Here is a 17,728-nt window from a genome sequence, read left to right as displayed (position 1 = left end):
AGCCCAACTCAAGAAAGGACTTGATTTATGAATGCATATACAGTTGCAGCTGTTTTAGAAGGCATGCAAAATTGAGCAACAACGGTTAAAAATGGGGAGATTTGATTAACCATTGTCAAGTCCTAGGCGATGGAGATCAGATACACCCCCCTTCCCCTGAAACACACACAAGCTGGTCCCCAGTTGTGATCATTTTACCAAGCATCTCTGTGCAGTCAGACCTTTGATTATTTTGTGCCACCAGGGCCACAATAATATGCCCCCTCTCTGAATGTCAGAGTGTGACCCCCTTCCCATGGGTTACTGCAGCTAGTGTTGCCAGCACTGCCACTACCTGGGTGGGGGTTCCAAACCGGAATCCCCACCGGCTAGGTACAAGGTCATCAAGGTCTCATTAGTAGCTTTGAGAATTTCCTTGTATATTATGCTCTCCCATCAGGGGGCTTTGGCTTTGTAGGACCAACGCTGCCAGGCAGGCTCAGAATCTTGAGGGGGCGGTGCTGCTTTAGTAGGTCTCTGACCGCATCCATCTTTCTGTCTTGGCTGCGTATAGGCTACTTACAGTAGGCCTATAAAACAGATAAGGACTTCTCCTTACTGTATGGGACGCTCAGGTGGGTGTCTAGGGTATAGGGTTGGGGACCTGCAGCTTGCTGCCTGTGCTGTACAGGCAGATGGAGCAGAAGCTTCTTAATACATTTTAAATGCTGTTAAGTTGCGTCATTCGAATCTGGTATCAGAACAGAGTTCAACACTAAGTCACTGAATATATTTTCAGTTTTTTATTTATATAATTAGTCAAGCAAACAAATGGTAAATGCAATCTTCGTATAAACGGGCTCACTGTAACACCTCACAGGACTAACATAGAACTAACTGTCCCAACCCAAAGTTCTTCTTTTAATACTCTGACAGAGATAGTTCCTGCTCCAAGCAGGCCTATCAGAGTAGAGGCTGAGCGTGGTTTAAACTTACTCAGGCTATCGATGGCGCACAGGCTGGTCCCAGCCTCTTGGTGCATCACTGTCACCGGGTGTTGGTTGTCAGCTTGTCTCGAGAGTAAGCAACCATTGATACAGTTTCCTCTTCTTCATATTGCAGTACTTTGTCCTTGAGCGGTTTAACAAAGAGGCAGTGTGTGTGTGTCACAAGTCTATCTCAGCCTACGCCCTTCCGGTTCCTCACATTAGTCACAGCTTGTTATGTGAAACAATCTATATCAGTACAGCACAAACCTATTAGGTTTAATCATTCATGTATTCTTTTTAAGCTAGGCATCACTTCTAGTTGTAAGAGAATAGATCCCCACAATGCATCCCTCCGGACCTCGGTAATGACCAAATGTGGCCTGCAGGGAGAATTAGTTTGACACCGCTGGGATACACTGTCTAAAGCTGTATTCTGAGATATTGTGTAAAATTGTGCTTTTTCTCACTAAGTATACTAAACAAACATTAGCTTAAAAGACAATAATCACAGATTTATTGCCAACATTTATTCAAAAAATCATTGGACAACACAACTTCTGAGGGAATTCACTGTACATATATTGTACGTTGATACTAAATAGTGTGTGTATTATATTGTATATTACAGTACAATATTATGAGATATTTTACAACAGAGGTTGAAGTTGCAGCCCATCAGTTAGATGTCTGTGAGGAACAAGGTGGAAATGACAGATCAGTGACCTGCTGTGTGTATGATTCTACTTTTTCACTTTGCTCGCCTCGCCATAGACTGTACTTCTTGGTGTGAAGAGGGATCCCAGCGCTAGAGACAGATTTCAAAGCACTTGACATCTTTTCCTTGACAATTTCTGTTCTTGCTGTGAACAGAATGAAAATCTGCAAGCCCTGTGGAGCGAAAACAAAAATACAAAGACATAATCAAGTATTTTCAGGAACACAGACGTAAAAACAAAAAGGTAGCGTTTCTATAAAGAGCAGCAGAATTTATTAATGTTTAGTAGCTGACTAGTTTTCAATCATGTCTGGATTCTGTGGTACAATAGTACACTAGTCTTTATATTTAACATTTTAGTAATTTAGCAGACTCTCTTATCCAGAGCGACTTACAGTAGTGAGTGCATACATTTCCTACCTGAGTGGTGGTGAGTACACAGAAGGAGATGTTGAGTATGGTGTACATGGTCTGGTTCTGTGTAATGAGCAACAGATAGCCCAGGATCCAGGAGAGACCGAGCACCACAGCCAGAGAAAAGCTACTGAGAAACTTCTTCTTCATCGATGTGTGTCTTGTACTGGGAAATATAACCAACATGCTTAGACTGCGGTCATAGACTGCTGTAATGCTGTGGTAAAATAACAGTATGCTTCCAATGACTGAGTGGGTTAGAGCATGGTGCTTATTAAATAGTATGAATTGGTTACTAATGACTGAATTAATAATACTAATAAAATATTAATACATTTTATTTATAACAAGCTTTTCATTGAAAGACAATTTGAAATGAACAAGCTCATTAGTAGGCATTTAAATCAAGACTGATCTTTATGACTACAACGTTCTACTTTGTGCCCCCAAAATGCCCCCATTAATGTTACCTGGTTATATGTGGGTTGGTCTTGGATGTTGTAACTGCAAAATATACCAACACCACCATGTTGAAGATAAGCATGAACGCCACAGGGATCAGGAACCCCCAAAACATTGGCAGCTTGAAGTCAAAGGTCCCCTTTGGATCGAGGGCAGCAAGCCAGCAACTGAAAGGTTATAAGAATGAGTTAGAGTGGGACTTTGTGACAGACAAAACAGGAAGCCAGTGATTTGAACAACATGGTATAAAGTAAACATGGTGGGTGGCATAAGTAAACAAGAAACCTTTCAACACCATGGATCATTCTTTTAGTTTTTTACAACTTTTTAAATTGCTCGTTGCCATCGTTAAAAGGATGAAATACGAACATTGACAGGGAAAACCTTTTACAGTATGAGTTCTAACATTTTATACAGCAATTGGGCCACATGTATATTGGTAGTACAGTACAGTATAATACAATAGAGTTCGGGCCTGAACTGTGTTTTTTTCCAGTGTCAGAGCGTAGACATATGTGCATGGGATGTGTGAATACAAAAATCATCCCCATGTGCATCTTCTCCTGTGTGTGTTAACTCTTGGACTGACTTACTCCTCTCCCACCGGGGGTGGTGTCAGTGGGTCACAAACCAGTAAATAGGTCGAGCCGGGTCGCTCAGGTACAGTACAGTATAGTATAGTACAATACAGTACAGATAAGTAATACAGTAGTAGTATAGTACAGTATTGACTCACAATTCCTCCTGCCTGTAACCCAGTGGATCATCCACTCTGTAACTAATTCCTAAGGTGAGGGCCACCACAACCGCAGGCAGTCCTAAAGGACAGAGAATGTTGTTGTTATGTCCTGGTAGATTAGCATGCAGACATATACAGATTATATACTACACATACATCCTCTAAAGACAGAACATCACTATACAAGTTGCTTTGAAGTTCTATTTCAGGCTTATTAGAGCCTGAAAATATAACCTAGCATTCGTTTTGGTTCAAGGAGCCCAGGGCTAATGCCAGCCAAAGCTTCTGAAACAACTAAATACTTTATTTTTCTCCAAGCTGTCCTACCCCATCCGATGGCCACGGTATAGGCTGTTAAGTGTGACGGGCTGGTGGCCAGGCTGTTTCTGATCATCAGGAAGACATGTGTGGCGTACAGCGTGTTCCAGGTGAACGTCCCCAACAGGAAGTACTGCAGCAGGACTGTGACTGCAGTACAGGGGCCTCTGTCCCGCTCTGTGTGTGTGTCAGACGGGGGGAGAATGTTGTCCTCCTGTATTTCAGGTTTCTCCGGCTGTTTATGAGGGTTGTCCACTCCCAGCATGAAGAGGAGGGTGAAGATCAGGAGACACACGCAGATGCTCACTAAGAGGACCGTTGGATTGGTTTTGCGTTTTTTCCTGGGGATAGGTGATAGACAACACTATGTTAGGGAAGTTAGATGCATAGCTATGGATGTGTTGGTTCATTAATAGTGGGTTTCATATTGGTTTCACCTATCAAGTTGTGTTGGATCAGAAAAATGGCTTCTTTACACTATTGAGATGCACCCAATATTTTGAACTGGTTCTGGAACCATGTAGGATCTTACTGGGTCACGATCTGGAGTGTTATTGTATATGTTGAATTGGTTCTGGAACCCTGTAGGATCTTACCGGGTCACGATCTGGAGTGTTATTGTATATGTTGAATTGGTTCTGGAACCCTGTAGGATCTTACCTGGTTGCGATCTGGAATGTTATTGTTAAACTCAACCCTATGATTGACATGGAGCATCCCAATGTGGTGATCCAGTTTAGCGCTTTAGCATATTTAAAATCCCTACTGAATGACTGTAGAAAAAAAAGAGAAAAATACATTTAAACACTACGTTTCTGTCACAGTCAAATATAAAGTCATCTCCCTTATGTGTCTAGATCCTGCTGATGTAAACCATAGGTCAGAGTGTGGTCAGTTAAAGGGAGATGAAGGCAGCCTGCTACTCACTATAAGTACAGCGAAGTTAGTGGTGTGATTACACAAACATTGCAGGCCGTCTTCTGAGTGGTTAACTTTGGAGCAGCCATAGGTGCTCCAGTCTTTCAACGTGTAGTTCCACGACACGCAGGCAAAGTCATAGAGGGAGGCGTTGGGGACAGCCTGAGAAGTGAGAACAGAAACAAACTCATTGTAAATCCTTCAGCAAAAGACACGCATTCACAGTATTATTCATATAAAAAAATCATGAAGTCAATTGTGAAGTATAACACGTCATTAAGTAAATATGATAGATCATATTATATACAAAACAGTCGTGGTCAAAAGTTTTGAGAATGACACAAGTATTGGTCTTCACAAAGTTTGCTGCTTCAGTGTTAGATATTTTTGTCAGATGTTACTATGGTATACTGAAGTATAATTACAAGCATTCCATACGTGTCAAAGGCTTTTATTGACAATTACATTAAGTTTATGCAAAGAGTCAATATTTGCAGTGTTGACCCTTCTTTTTCAAGACCTCTGCAAAGCCGCCCTGGCATGCTGTCAATGACTTCTGGGCCACATCCTGCCTGATGGCAGCCCATTCTTGTATAATCAATGATTGGAGTTTGTCAGAATATGTGGGTTTTTATTTGTCCACCAGTCTCTTGAGGATTGACCACAATTTCTCAATGGGATTAAGGTCTGGGGAGTTTCCTGGCCATGGACCAAAAATGTCGATGTTTTGTTCCCCGAGCCACTTAGTTATCACTTTTGCCTTATGGCAAGGTGCTCCGTCATGCTGGAAAAGGCATTGTTCGTCACCAAACTGTTCTTGGATGGTTGGGAGAAGTTGCTCTCGGAGGACGTGTTGGTAACATTCTTTATTCATAGCTGTGTTCTTAGGCAAAATTGTGAGTTATCCCACTCCCTTGGCTGAGAAGCAACCCCACACATGAATGGTTTCAGGATGCTTTACTGTTGGCATGACACAGGACTGATGGTAGCGCTCACCTTGTCTTCTCCGGACAAGCTTTTTTCCGGATGCCCCAAACAATCGGAAAGGGGATTCATCAGAGAAAATGACTTTACTCCAGTCCTCAGCAGTCCAATCCCTGTACCTTTTGCAGAATATCAGTCTGTCCCTTTCGTTTTTCCTGGAGAGAAGTGGCTTCCTCGCTGCCCTTCTTGACACCAGGCCATCCTCCAAAAGTCTTTGCCTCACTGTGCGTGCAGATGCACTCACACCTGCCTGCTGCCATTCCTGAGCAAGCTCTGCACTGGTGGTGCCCCGATCCCGCAGCTGAATCAACTTAAGGAGACGGTCCTGGCGCTTGCTGGACTTTCTTGGGTGCCCTGAAGAATTTCTTCACAATAATTGAACATCTCTCCTTGAAGTTCTTGATGACCCGATAAATGGTTGATTTAGCTGCAATCTTACTAGCAGCAATATCCTTGCCTGTGAAGCCTTTTTTTGTGCAAAGCAATGATGACCGCACGTGTTTCCTTGCAGGTAACCATGGTTAACAGAGGAAGAACAATGATTTCAAGCACCACCCTCCTTTTAAAGCTTCCAGTCTGTTATTCTAACTCAATCATCATGACAGAGTGATCTCCAGCCTTGTCCTCGTCAACACTCTCACCTGTGTTAACGAGAGAACCACTGACGTGATGTCAGCTGGTCCTTTTGTGGCAGGGCTGATATGCAATGGAAATATTTTTGGGGGATTAAGTTCATTTTCATGACAAAGAGGGACTTTGCAATTAATCTGATCATTCTTCCTAACATTCTGGAGTATAAGCAAAATGCCATCATAAAAATTAAGGCAGCAGACTTTGTGAAAATTAATATTTGTATCATTCTCAAAACTTTTGACCACGACTGTAAAAAATATGCTTCCTTGTTCACTGGCCAAAGTATGCTAAAAGTGTCAATGGATAACTTAGATCAAGGGTAGGCAGCCCTGGTCCTGGAGTGCCGCAGGCACATCATGTTTTTGATTTAACCGACCTGGACTACAAGGTGTGTTGATTTTAGGCAATCACTGATCTGATCAATTAGCTCAGTTGGTCAGGTGTATTGACTAGTTGGAACAAAATCCTGCAATACCTGAGGCACTCCAGGAACTGTGCTGCCTACCCCTGACTTGGATAATGGATAACTTCCCACTACGTTTCCCAGAGAATTTGGACTACTATGTGTTTACTGATTCCAAGAGAAATCTTACTGTGGGCTTGAAGAGCATCTCAATATGTAACCCAGACACTTGTCCCAGGTTAGCAGAGATGACCCTTCTGCTGGTCCCTGAAGAAGCTGTGTAAGTCATGGACCTGAAGAACCAGTCGTTTTGGTAGAGCACAAAACCAATGGAGTAGTTTGTGTTTTTACTACGTAAAACTGAGTGGACGGAAGGAGAAAGAGAGAGAGAGAGAGAGAGAGAGAGAGAGAGAGAGAGAGAGAGAGAGAGAGAGAGAGAGAGAGAGAGAGAGAGAGAGCGAGGGTGAAGAGAAAGAGAAGGGGGGGAAGAAAGAGAGGGGGAGTAGAGAGAGAGGGGTGGGAGAAAAACAGGGGGGAGGTAGGGAGAGAGAGAGAGGGGGAGGAGAGAGAAAGAGGGGATGAAGAGAAAGAGAGGGGGGAGAAAAAGAGAGAGGAAGGGAGGGAGAGAGAGAGAGAGAGAGAGAGAGAGAGAGAGAGAGAGAGAGAGAGAGAGAGAGAGAGAGAGAGAGAGAGATCGGTGATCTAAATATTTGGCATTGCTGACCTGATTTTGGCGACCACAAAGAGTAGTTAAACGCTCTCGGTGTAAGCTGTACAAGGAAATTGAAGCTTGAGTTTATACACTATGTTTGCATACCAACATTAGCTCACCTTGTGGGAATTTGATAACAATCTGGACATCGGTAGAACCGCCGTTGTCAGCTATCAGTTCAGAGGTATTGGTGTTGAGATGAATTCTGTTGGCCACAAAATTACCAGTTCTTCCTGGAGGAGATTAATTTGATTTAGCAATTTAAAGAAGAACAATATAGTGTTACTTCTGTACTTGTCTGTAGTACAACAAATCAAATCCATACCAAACCTTATTGACCAACAGCAGAGGAGAAACATATGAAAAATAAGATAGAAGAAGTTGAACTAGACTGTCAACACAGATATAAACTATGACTTTAAATGCCAGAATGTAGGTTCACTAGAAGTCCCACCCACCAGTCAGAGCACTAAACTGGATCCCTACTGTGTCACTTGGTACTTGGACAGACTGGACTACCAGGTTGGGCTGAACCACCAAGGACACGTTACTGTGCTGGTCCAGGGAAAACTCCTCCAGGGTCTCTGTGAGGCTGGGAGAGAAACACAGAAAAACATTAGTTTACATGCACCCATGCAGACATGCACAGAGACACACATATAAACTCAAACATATGTAGAAACACACACACACACACTCCTGTACTTTTGGACAGCGTCTCTCTCCTTTGCACTCTCCTTCCTGGCATTCAGCAGCTGACTGATGGTAGTTACAGCTGCCACTGCGATATCCTGCAACATGATCAAAACCAGGGGATGACCCTCAAGTGTTCAAATCACTGTAGTAACAACCTCACGTTTCTCTCCAGAACTTGTCATAGTCACGACTTGATTTCAAAACATGTTATACCTCTGTGATATTTGCAGACTGAAGCAGAGTGTTAGCTATCTGAGCTGCTGTGGTGATGTTGTCAGCTGATAGCAGCTCTGGTTGGGAGGTCAGGATCTGAGTACTGAAGGCTAGCTGTGCTAAATCACCTGAACTGCTGAAGATCTGAATTGAGAGAGAGAATGATTTTTATAAATGTTATTGTTTTATTGTTTTTCAGCAGAACATTGTATAAGTGGCAGCAACATGCTGAACTGTGAGTACATTTGGATTTAAAAATTGCCAATACTAATTATGTGGCTCATTTGGTAGTGCATGGCGCTTGCAACACCGGGGTTGTGGGTTCGATTCCCATGGGGGACCAGTATGGATAAGAGTGTCTGCTAAATGACTAAATGTAAAACACAATAAATAAAACATTTGATTTGTCACATTGCGCCAAATACAACAGGTGTAGACTTTACTGTGAAATGCTTACTGACAAGCCCTTTCCCAACAATGTAGAGTTAAAAAGTATGAACATTTGCACCCAAGGAAATAGTAACACTAAATAACAATAATGAAGCTATATAAAAGGAGTACCGAGTCAATGTATTGAGATACGAGGTAGTTGTGTTGGTAGAGGTAATTGACCCAAAGAAAGAAGAACACAAAATCAATACTGGTTATATATCAGGAACATAAAAAATATCCCTATTGACATACATTTCCTTGAATGCCACTGAGGGTTAATTCACACCGCAGCTTGTGAGGAGGACCAAACATCGGAGAGCCAGTGTCATTCAAACATCTTGCTGAGGCTTCTGGTAAACCGGCTGGAGGAACAAAGATAAAAAGATACTCCAGATTTTGTGTTACCTAATACAACATTAATTAGAACTGTAACAGATGAATACATTCATTTTAGGTGAATAAAAGTAACATACCACTGGTTGTATTCTCACCACACAACTTTGTTGAATAAGCAGACCAGCCAACAATTGTTCTTGGGAAGGAGAAGCCGTCCTCTATGTGTGAATTGCAGAAATTCCCTATCGAAGTAAAATGCATTTCAACATGGACCAAATGTATGACTGCAAACATGAAATATATATTCTGAATGTGAGATCCAGGGAATGGTGTTGTGGACTGTGCATGTGAGATCCAGGGTTAGGTATAGTAGTGTAGTGGTGTGTACTGTGAATGTGAGATCCAGGGTTAGGAGTAGTGTAGTGGTGTGTACTATGAATGTGAGATCCAGGGTTAGGAGTAGTGTAGTGGTGTGTACTATGAATGTGAGATCCCGGTTTAGGAGTAGCCTAGTGCTGTTTACTCTGAATGTGAGATCCAGGGTTAGGTATAGTAGTGTGGTATTGTGGAGTGGAGTCTGAATGTGAGATCCAGGGTTAGGTATAGTAGTGTGGTATTGTGGAGTGGAGTCTGAATGTGAGATCCAGGGTTAGGTATAGTAGTGTGGTATTGTGGAGTGGAGTCTGAATGTGAGATCCAGGGTTAGGTATAGTGTAAGTGTGTGGATGTACCCTCTGAACAGGTCTCTCCGGTCCACTCATCAGGACAGATACAGACTCCACTCTGCAGTTCACCACCATTGATACAGACCAGAAGAGGGGTGGTGGTGGTAGAGGTGGTGGTGGTGGTGGTGGGAGAGGTGGTGGTGGGAGGGGTGGTGGTGGGAGAGGTGGTGGTGGGGGTGGTGGTGGTGGGGGTGGTGGTAGAGGTGGTGGTGGGAGAGGTGATGGTGGTGGGAGAGGTGGTGGAAGAGTTGGTGGTGGGGGTGGTGGTAGAGGTGGTGGTGGGAGAGGTGGTGGTGGTGGGAGAGGTGGTGGAAGAGGGGGTGGTGGGAGAGGTGGTGGTGGGGGTGGTGGTAGAGGTGGTGGTGGGAGAGGTGATGGTGGGAGAGGTGATGGTGGGAGAGGTGGTGGTGGGAGAGGTGGTGGTGGGAGAGGTGGTGGTGGGAGAGGTGATGGTGGGGATGGTGGGGAGAGTGGTACTGGGTCCACCCACTGTTGTAGGATAAAAACATATAATAATTTGAGTAGGAGTGCCGGTAGTTGGCGTGTCGGTAGTTGGAGTGTTGGTTGCTGGAGTACCGGTAGCTGGAGTGTCGGTAGTTGGAGGGTCAAGGGTTATAGTGTCATCAGTAGTTGGGGTAGTTATGTCAATGGTGGTTGGAATGACAGAGGATGTGGTGAGATTCCCCTGTTGCAAAGAGACTTTTAAAAAAAGGAAAAAAACTCAGTAAACCACAATCAATGGTACATAGTGTCTTTTGCTATACGCATAGGAGATGATCCATGTTTTTTCCAGTTTCATCGGGTCTTCACCAGTGTAGACATGTTTTCTACTGTACTTTATGAGAGAAAGAAGGCATTATCACTGCCAATAATTGGTTGACAATTGATAGCAAAGGCTACTCTGTTATCAACTGTATCTGAGACCTGACAGTAGTCTTATTCACAGTCTGTAAAAAACGGCTTAACAATAAATCTAAATAGTGTTTGGATAAAAAATAAAAGTCTGAAACAATGTCTTCATTGATGCTATTGTATCCCTCACAGCAAACAGACAATCAATCATCAATCAATCATTGACTCTAAACCAAACTTAAAAATTCACAAACCACACTGTAAAAACAGTAAGGTTATATATAGGTAATAATCAATTGATAAGTTAAAAGCATCATACATTTTTGAACATCTGGAGAGTGACAGCAATTTTCCTACACAATTCTCAATAAAATAAACTTAACAGAATCATACATCTGAACATCTTAAATCACCCTGAATAAATCAAATATAGAGCAAGTCTTACCTGTAGCAAAGACAGCCATAATCCATAGCTCCTTCATCTCTGCTGTTTCCTAGCATGCAGTGTAAGCAGACTGCACATTATTAGGACGTCTGTTGGTCTTATGCTGCGCTGCTCTTCACCTGTTACAGAGACTGCAGTGACATGCAGGTACCAGTTAATGATTTACTATTGAAATTAAGGGGAAAGTACTGTACATTGGCTCCAACACAACCCACGTTGTCAACAGGATCAGTAAAGACAATGACACAAATTCTTTGAAAATAGATCAGGTATGACAGGATGAATAAAATGGATGCACATGGATGGATACTGTGAGGACCAGCCAACCAATAGCACTGCCCTTCTCTATGCAAAACATTCTTAGTTTCAGCTGGGAAGGTACAGTACATATTTTGGTAAACAGACCAACTTTTTTGCACTAGAGCATGTGTAATAAAAAAATTTTTAAATCAATGAAACTGCCTTGGATGTCTGGATTAGAATTTGAGGGCACTAGAGGGTATACTTCTCTAGAATAACGTTTCCTAAACTCGGTCCTGGGTTAGGTAGTGAGTTAAACAAACTGGGTGTGGGTAGAAAATTCCACTTAAAGCCCCCAAAAAGCAAGGGCCGGCTCTGGCTGCATGTGTGGGAGCCATTGGGCCCTCCTGATGAGTTCAGATTTGTTGTGGTCACCACCCCTATCAAAGTTGTCCATCACTGGTCTAGTGGGAGTTTCTACCATATTTATTATTCCATACCCCCATAGATGAGTGGAGCTATGCAGAAGATTATGGAGATCACCAGGTAGCTGATGTTGTTTTTGGGCAGGGCCATGAAGCTGAAGAGGGAGGGGATGATACTGAGCAGGTAGGGGTACTCCCACTGGTAGGGAGCAGCCACCACGCTGTGGGACACCAGGTTCAGCTGGCTCACCGTCACCTGGGCAGCTAAAAGGAGCCAGATCATGTGCACATAAAAAAGGGCAGACGAGCCATGTCAGCCCTTCGCTCACTGTTACCAGTCAGTGTACATCCTGAGAACCCTCTGCTAATGCCAAACATGAGGGATGGTTCGCACACAACAGCTCACTGAGATGTGATGACTTACTCTGACTCTAACCGACAAGCAAAATAGAAATAATAATAATATGCCATTTAGCAGACGCTTTTATCCAAAGCGACTTACAGTCTTGCGTGCATACATTTTTGTGTATGGGTGGTCCCGGGGATCGAACCCACTACCTTGGCATTACAAGCGCCGTGCTCTACCAGCTGAGCTACAGAGGACAACATAGAAGTATACAGTCTGTCGCTATTTGCAGTTCAACCAAGGTGCATGGCCCTAATGAAGGCTCAAATGCTGAACTCACTGTTTTTGATAAAAAATAAACACTTTTTGTTGAACTGTCACTTTTTTCCCTATAATAGCGGGCAAAATGTATAGCATTTCTCTAAGAATTTACCCCTAAATAAACCTTATGAAACAAATTAACCTTGAATTTTTAAAATTAAACATACATGAGGGACAGTGAATATGCTAAAAGTGTTTTCATAAACATCTCTGCCTATCTGCACATTAATGAGGAAGACTGGTGAACAGTTTAGATGGACCGTTCCACTATCCATAAGAAACCCCCTTTAGAGGAAGAGTATTGGCGCCACCACATGGCAGTTGAAGGTAGAGACAGAGGAGGCTTCGTCAAAATCAAATCACATTTTATTTGTCACATGCTTCGTAAACAACAGGTGTAGACTAACAGTGAAATGCTTACTTATCAGTAGCGCTGCGTGGGTAAAAATCACTGGGGAAGCAAAAAAAAAGCCATATTACAACCTATGTGTTGTGATAATTGCATTGTTTGCTCTATATCCTGTTAATTCATTTGCCTTGCGAGCATGATATATAGGCCTAAAGGCCGAGACAACAAGAAGACACAGTGGCAAAATAAATTCAACCACACCTTTGTTTTATCACAAAACCGGATAGCTCTGTCCAGTGAAGTCCACAAAGCATATTGCGTGTACAGTAACAGACAGTTACATGGCCTACAACATGGTCAAGCAAGTTAATGTTTCCGACATTTTTCGGACCACAGAGTTACCACAAGTCGCAAAGAAACTTCAACATCATCAAATCACCTTTGCTTAGTCAAATACAGTGACAACTAAAAGATACCAAAAACAATTGAGTCCAATAAATGTAAGCTAAATATAATGTGGCTGTCAATGGTTCTGATTTATGTGTGCATGCAAGTAGAAAGACATGCTGACTCACCCTACTTGTAGAGAAACGCCAATTCCATCCTCCTCTCTTTCATGTTGAGGAAACGGTCTATCACTCTGTCATACAGTACATGCTTTCATTTTTTGTTGTCCTAGGCTACCTGGCTAAAATGCTTGCTCACTAGCCTAACTCCATTCATGGGCAACGTTAGCTAGTTAACATTAGCCTTCTACATCTAGCTACATATTGAACTTCCATCCTCTCAGGTTGGGGGCACAACAATGTATGAATTAATGGTTGGATCAGAATCGCCATTATAATCATTGGCAAGTAAGGAGAAATAACTAAATCCAAATCTTTATCTCCATCCATGACTAATTTAGGAAAGGGTCAGTTTTAGCTAGCTAGCCACTGGAGGACAACAACACCAGATCCAACAATTCAAGTTTTTCTGTCAATTAAGTATGCTCTCAATGGGAAATGATAGAATTGAAGCCAAAAGCCAAGCTGACTTCCCTTGACACTTTTTTTTGGTGCGCCAGGACCATTCACAGTTGAGCTCACTCAGTTTACCTCAACACTGATTGGCTAATTGTTTTATAAAAAAAATAATTGTCAAGGGAGGCTAGATGCTTGCTGGCTTCCCTTGCCTTCAATGTTATGGGCGGAAACAATGTCAAACTCGTTTGGACCAGACAGCATCAGATAGATGGCCTACACGTAGAGAGACAGAGGGCGCTGTTTTTCTCGCTAGGAAGCTTTTTCCTGTGAGATACATTCAGCTTCTTGCGAATTGAAGGAAAATTATGAAACACAGAGACGAAAGAAATACATATTTTCCAACAATGCAGAGTTAAAGATCAAAAATAGACAGAATGAATAAATACACAATGTCATGCATACTTCAATGCATTGAGACATCAATCAAACTGGACGCCGTCCATTCCCCCCCACCCCTCATGGCGAGTCCACCCCCAACCCACCAATAGGGCGAGTCCCATCCACTCAAACCTCGCCACCACTCATCCGTCCGGGCAATCTGATTGGGTCCCACTCACTCCACAACTCCCGCCCACTCTACGCTCCACCCCCTCTGATTGGTCAAGATGGACACGTGCTACAGCAACCGCTCGGTGAAGTTCTTCTACGACCGAAGCGACAAGAACATCAGCGACCACTGGCGTCCTCGGGACTACCTGGTGGTGAGCCTGGGCATGGCCGTGTCTGTCATCGTCATCCTGGCCAACATCCTGGTCATGGTGGCCATCTTCATCAACCGACGATTCCACTTCCCCATCTACTATCTGCTAGGCAACCTGGCGGCAGCAGACCTGTTCTCAGGTATCGCCTACCTGCACCTGATGTTCCACACTGGGCCCTGGACCATCAAGCTGACCCTGAACCAGTGGTTTGTACGCCAGACCCTGATCGACACCAGTCTGACAGCATCGGTATTAAACCTACTGGCCATCGCCTTGGAGCGCCACCAGACCATCTTCACCATGCAGCTCCACAGTAAGATGACCAACCGCCGCGTGGTGCTGCTTATCGCCTTTATCTGGGGACTAGCCATCTTCATGGGCCTGGTTCCCACCATGGGCTGGCACTGCCTGTGTAACCTGGCCAACTGCTCCACCATGGCCCCCATGTACAGCCGCTCCTACCTGGTGTTCTGGGCTGTTCTCAACCTGTTCACCTTCTCTCTCATGGTGGCCGCCTACACCAGGATCTTTGTGTACGTCAGACACAAGAGCCAGAGGATGTCTCAGCACACCAGCCAGATACGACACAAGGAGACTGTGTTCAACCTGATGAAGACTGTGTCTATGATACTGGGTTGTTTTGTGATCTGCTGGACCCCAGGCCTGGTGTTGTTGATGTTGGATGGTCTGGGCTGTGTTTCGTGCCAGGTGCTGCGTTATGAGAAGTACTGTCTGGTCCTGGCTGAGTGCAACTCCCTGGTCAACCCCATCATCTACAGCTTCAGAGACACAGACATGTTACAGACCTTCAAGAGGATCCTCTGCTGCCTGTGTCGCCGCGACGTCGCCGGCAACAACCACACGCTGTCCGGCATGCGCTGCAACACCCTGGAGCAAGAGCCGTCTGAGAATCGTGATGCGGAGCTGGAGGAGAAGTCTAAGGGAGCTCCTCTCATTCTGAAGGGAACGGAGGACATGATGACGTCCACAGAGAGCTGACAAACGCACTTTGTGTGATTTTCTTTTTGGGGAATTTCTGAATCATGCTAAAATATTTTTGTTGTATAGATGTGATTTTTAGTTGTATTCATGTAAAATGTTGTGTTTGTATGACTGACGATACTGCATCGTGCAGAAACATGACCAATAACTATAGTTACCGCACTGACATTTCTGTTTGAAACAACTTTGACATTGTCCCATATACACTCCTCAGAGATGTGTTGACATGTTGTCTACCTAACCTCCTGTTCATTGTGTTCATTTCACTAGCAAGTCAGCTGAGTAGAAAACCCATCATTACCAACACAACTATATATATAGATGACTTTTAATTTTGTATTTGATGTTTAATTTATGAAAGATCATTTTTGATCTTACGGGAATAGTCTACACTGAGTGTATACAGTGAGGGGGAGGTGTGTGCAGGGGTAGGATTTGGAGAGGTGTGTGTGTGTGTGTTGGAGAGGTGTGTGTGTGTGTGTAGGAGTTGGAGAGGTGTGTGTAGGAGTTGGAGAGGTGTGTGTGTGTAGGAGTTGGAGAGGTGTGTGTGTGCAGGGGTAGGAGTTGGAGAGGTGTGTGTGTGTGTGTGTGTGTGTAGGAGTTGGAGAGCTGTGCACAACATGTTAGGTGAGTTTTAAGAAGGGGGGGGGGGGGGGGGGTTTGTAAAGACATTTACTGTTATTAAATGTATTGTTAGGTTCTGAACAAACAGTGTAAAAACTCAAACGTCGACTAGAAAAAGCTTAAACCAAGTTTATTCACATTTTGCACATGATCAGACAGCCATTTATATGTCAAGATGAGATTAGGCTCCTGAGTGGCGCAGTGGTCTAAGGCACTGCATCGCAGTGCTAACTGTGCCACTAGAGATCCTGGTTCGTATCCAGGCTCTGTCGCAGCCGGCCGCGACCGGGAGACTCATGGGCGGCGTACAATTGGCCCAGCGTCGTCCAGGGTAGGGGAGGGAATGGCCGGCAGGGATGTAGCTCAGTTGATAGAGCATGGCGTTTGCAACGCCAGGGTTGTGGGTTCGATTCCCACGGGGGGCCAGTATAAAAAAAATAATAATGGAATCACTAACTGTAAGTCGCTCTGGATAAGAGCGTCTGCTAAATGACTAAAATGTAAATGTAAATGACTTACTAATGGTGGGAATGTGATACACCGCTGGGTACCTAATGAGTAGTGTTGCAAAATTCCAGTAACTTTCAATAAATTCCCTGGTTTTCCAAAAATCCTGGTTTGAGGATTCAGGATTTCCTGCTTATTCCTTCCTGACACAGGGAAACCTCCAACCAGGATTTTTGGAAAACCATGTAATTTATTGTAAATTCATGGAATATTGCAACCCTACCAAGGAGATATCCTAACTGCCATATATAATGACAATATCCTTGCCTGTTGAGGTAGAGAAAAACCTAATCTTATGTAAATAAGAATTAGTATAAACTCTAAATCAGACTTTGTTTGAGGAGCACAATGCAGATATACAGTACAGTGTGAACATCATAATTCCTGGTGACATCAACATCACCCCTTTAGGTCACAACTACATTACCGAGCCCATTCGTCTCCTGCCCTGATGTATTTATTTGTATCTTCTGAAGAAAAAAAAACTATCTCAAACAACATTGAAATGACTAAAACCAAATCGAAACTGTGTTGAAATGATAATGGACCAACATGTATAGTCTCCTCAGTTTGTCCAGCTTGCTAAAAGTCATTGAAACAAAATATTGGGAAAAATGCACCAAATTCTTTTTTAATATTCAACATAGAAATGCTACCAAAAATAATTGACTGAAACTTGTTACAAATGACGGAGTCACCCATGATTCACCAAACTATATTTTGAAAGCGGAAGTGAAGTACTTTAAGCATATGTTTTTGTTTCAGTCTCTTCCATGTCCCCTAACCGAAGATAATTGTATGGATCTTTTTTCTTCTATTAATAATATAATACTGTACAGAAAGACTCATGTGAAGGCCAAATTACAGAGGAGGAACTTCTGTGTCTGTTACTTGAACTCTGTGAAGCATTTATTTGGGCTGCAATTTCTGAGGCTGGTAACTCTAATGAACTTATCCTCTGCAGCAGAGGTAACTCTGGGTCTTCCTTTCCTGTGGCGGTTTAATGAGAGCCAGTTTCATCATAGCGCTTGATGGTTTTTGCGACTGCTCTTGAAGAAACTTTCAAAGTTCTTGAAATGTTCCGTATTGACTGACCTTCATGTCTTAAAGTAATGATGGACTTTCGTTTCTCTTTGCTTATTTGAGCTGTTCTTGCCATAATATGGACTTGGTCTTTTACCAAATAGGGCTTCTGTACCTACCTTGTCACAACACAACTGATT

At 43.3% G+C, this 17,728-nt stretch overlaps 2 protein-coding genes across 2 annotated transcripts; one reads left to right on the top strand and one right to left on the bottom strand.

Annotated features, from left to right (window-relative positions):
• Positions 1-1,454: 1,454 nt before the first annotated feature.
• Positions 1,455-9,185, bottom strand: LOC311126010 (adhesion G-protein coupled receptor G7-like). The gene is made up of 14 exons (XM_084200040.1): positions 9,081-9,185; positions 8,860-8,969; positions 8,176-8,319; positions 7,972-8,057; positions 7,725-7,858; positions 7,386-7,499; positions 6,745-6,914; positions 4,544-4,696; positions 4,277-4,389; positions 3,626-3,957; positions 3,296-3,377; positions 2,568-2,726; positions 2,104-2,263; positions 1,455-1,856 (listed from the first exon to the last, which is right to left on the bottom strand). Exons 2-14 carry the CDS (start codon positions 8,917-8,919, stop codon positions 1,644-1,646), a joined length of 1,920 nt encoding a protein of 639 aa, XP_084056166.1. The 5' UTR covers positions 8,920-8,969; positions 9,081-9,185; the 3' UTR covers positions 1,455-1,643.
• Positions 9,186-14,238: 5,053 nt separating this feature from the next.
• Positions 14,239-15,371, top strand: LOC311126011 (lysophosphatidic acid receptor 2-like; the record flags this gene model as incomplete). Its single annotated transcript, XM_084200041.1, has 1 exon — positions 14,239-15,371. The coding sequence occupies exon 1, from the start codon at positions 14,277-14,279 to the stop codon at positions 15,369-15,371; it is 1,095 nt and encodes a 364-aa protein (XP_084056167.1). The 5' UTR covers positions 14,239-14,276.
• Positions 15,372-17,728: the final 2,357 nt, after the last annotated feature.

Source organism: Coregonus lavaretus (assembly GCF_964263955.1).
Source record: "Coregonus lavaretus genome assembly, contig: HAP1_SCAFFOLD_877, whole genome shotgun sequence".
NCBI classification, from domain to species: Eukaryota; Metazoa; Chordata; class Actinopteri; order Salmoniformes; family Salmonidae; genus Coregonus; species Coregonus lavaretus.
The sequence above is the reverse complement of the archived record's forward strand: the minus strand, read 5'-3'. Positions and strand labels throughout refer to the sequence as shown.

Excerpts from the sequence above, each read along its gene's own strand:
- LOC311126010 (XM_084200040.1), bottom strand. The coding sequence starts at position 8,919 with ATGTTTGGTCCTCCTCACAAGCTGCGGTGTGAATTAACCCTCAGTGGC. Across the intron at positions 8,320-8,859 it reads TCAGTGGCATTCAAGGAAAT|ATCTTCAGCAGTTCAGGTGA; the intron begins GTATGTCAATAG and ends CTCTCAATTCAG. Across the intron at positions 2,264-2,567 it reads ACCAACCCACATATAACCAG|TACAAGACACACATCGATGA; the intron begins GTAACATTAATG and ends TATATTTCCCAG.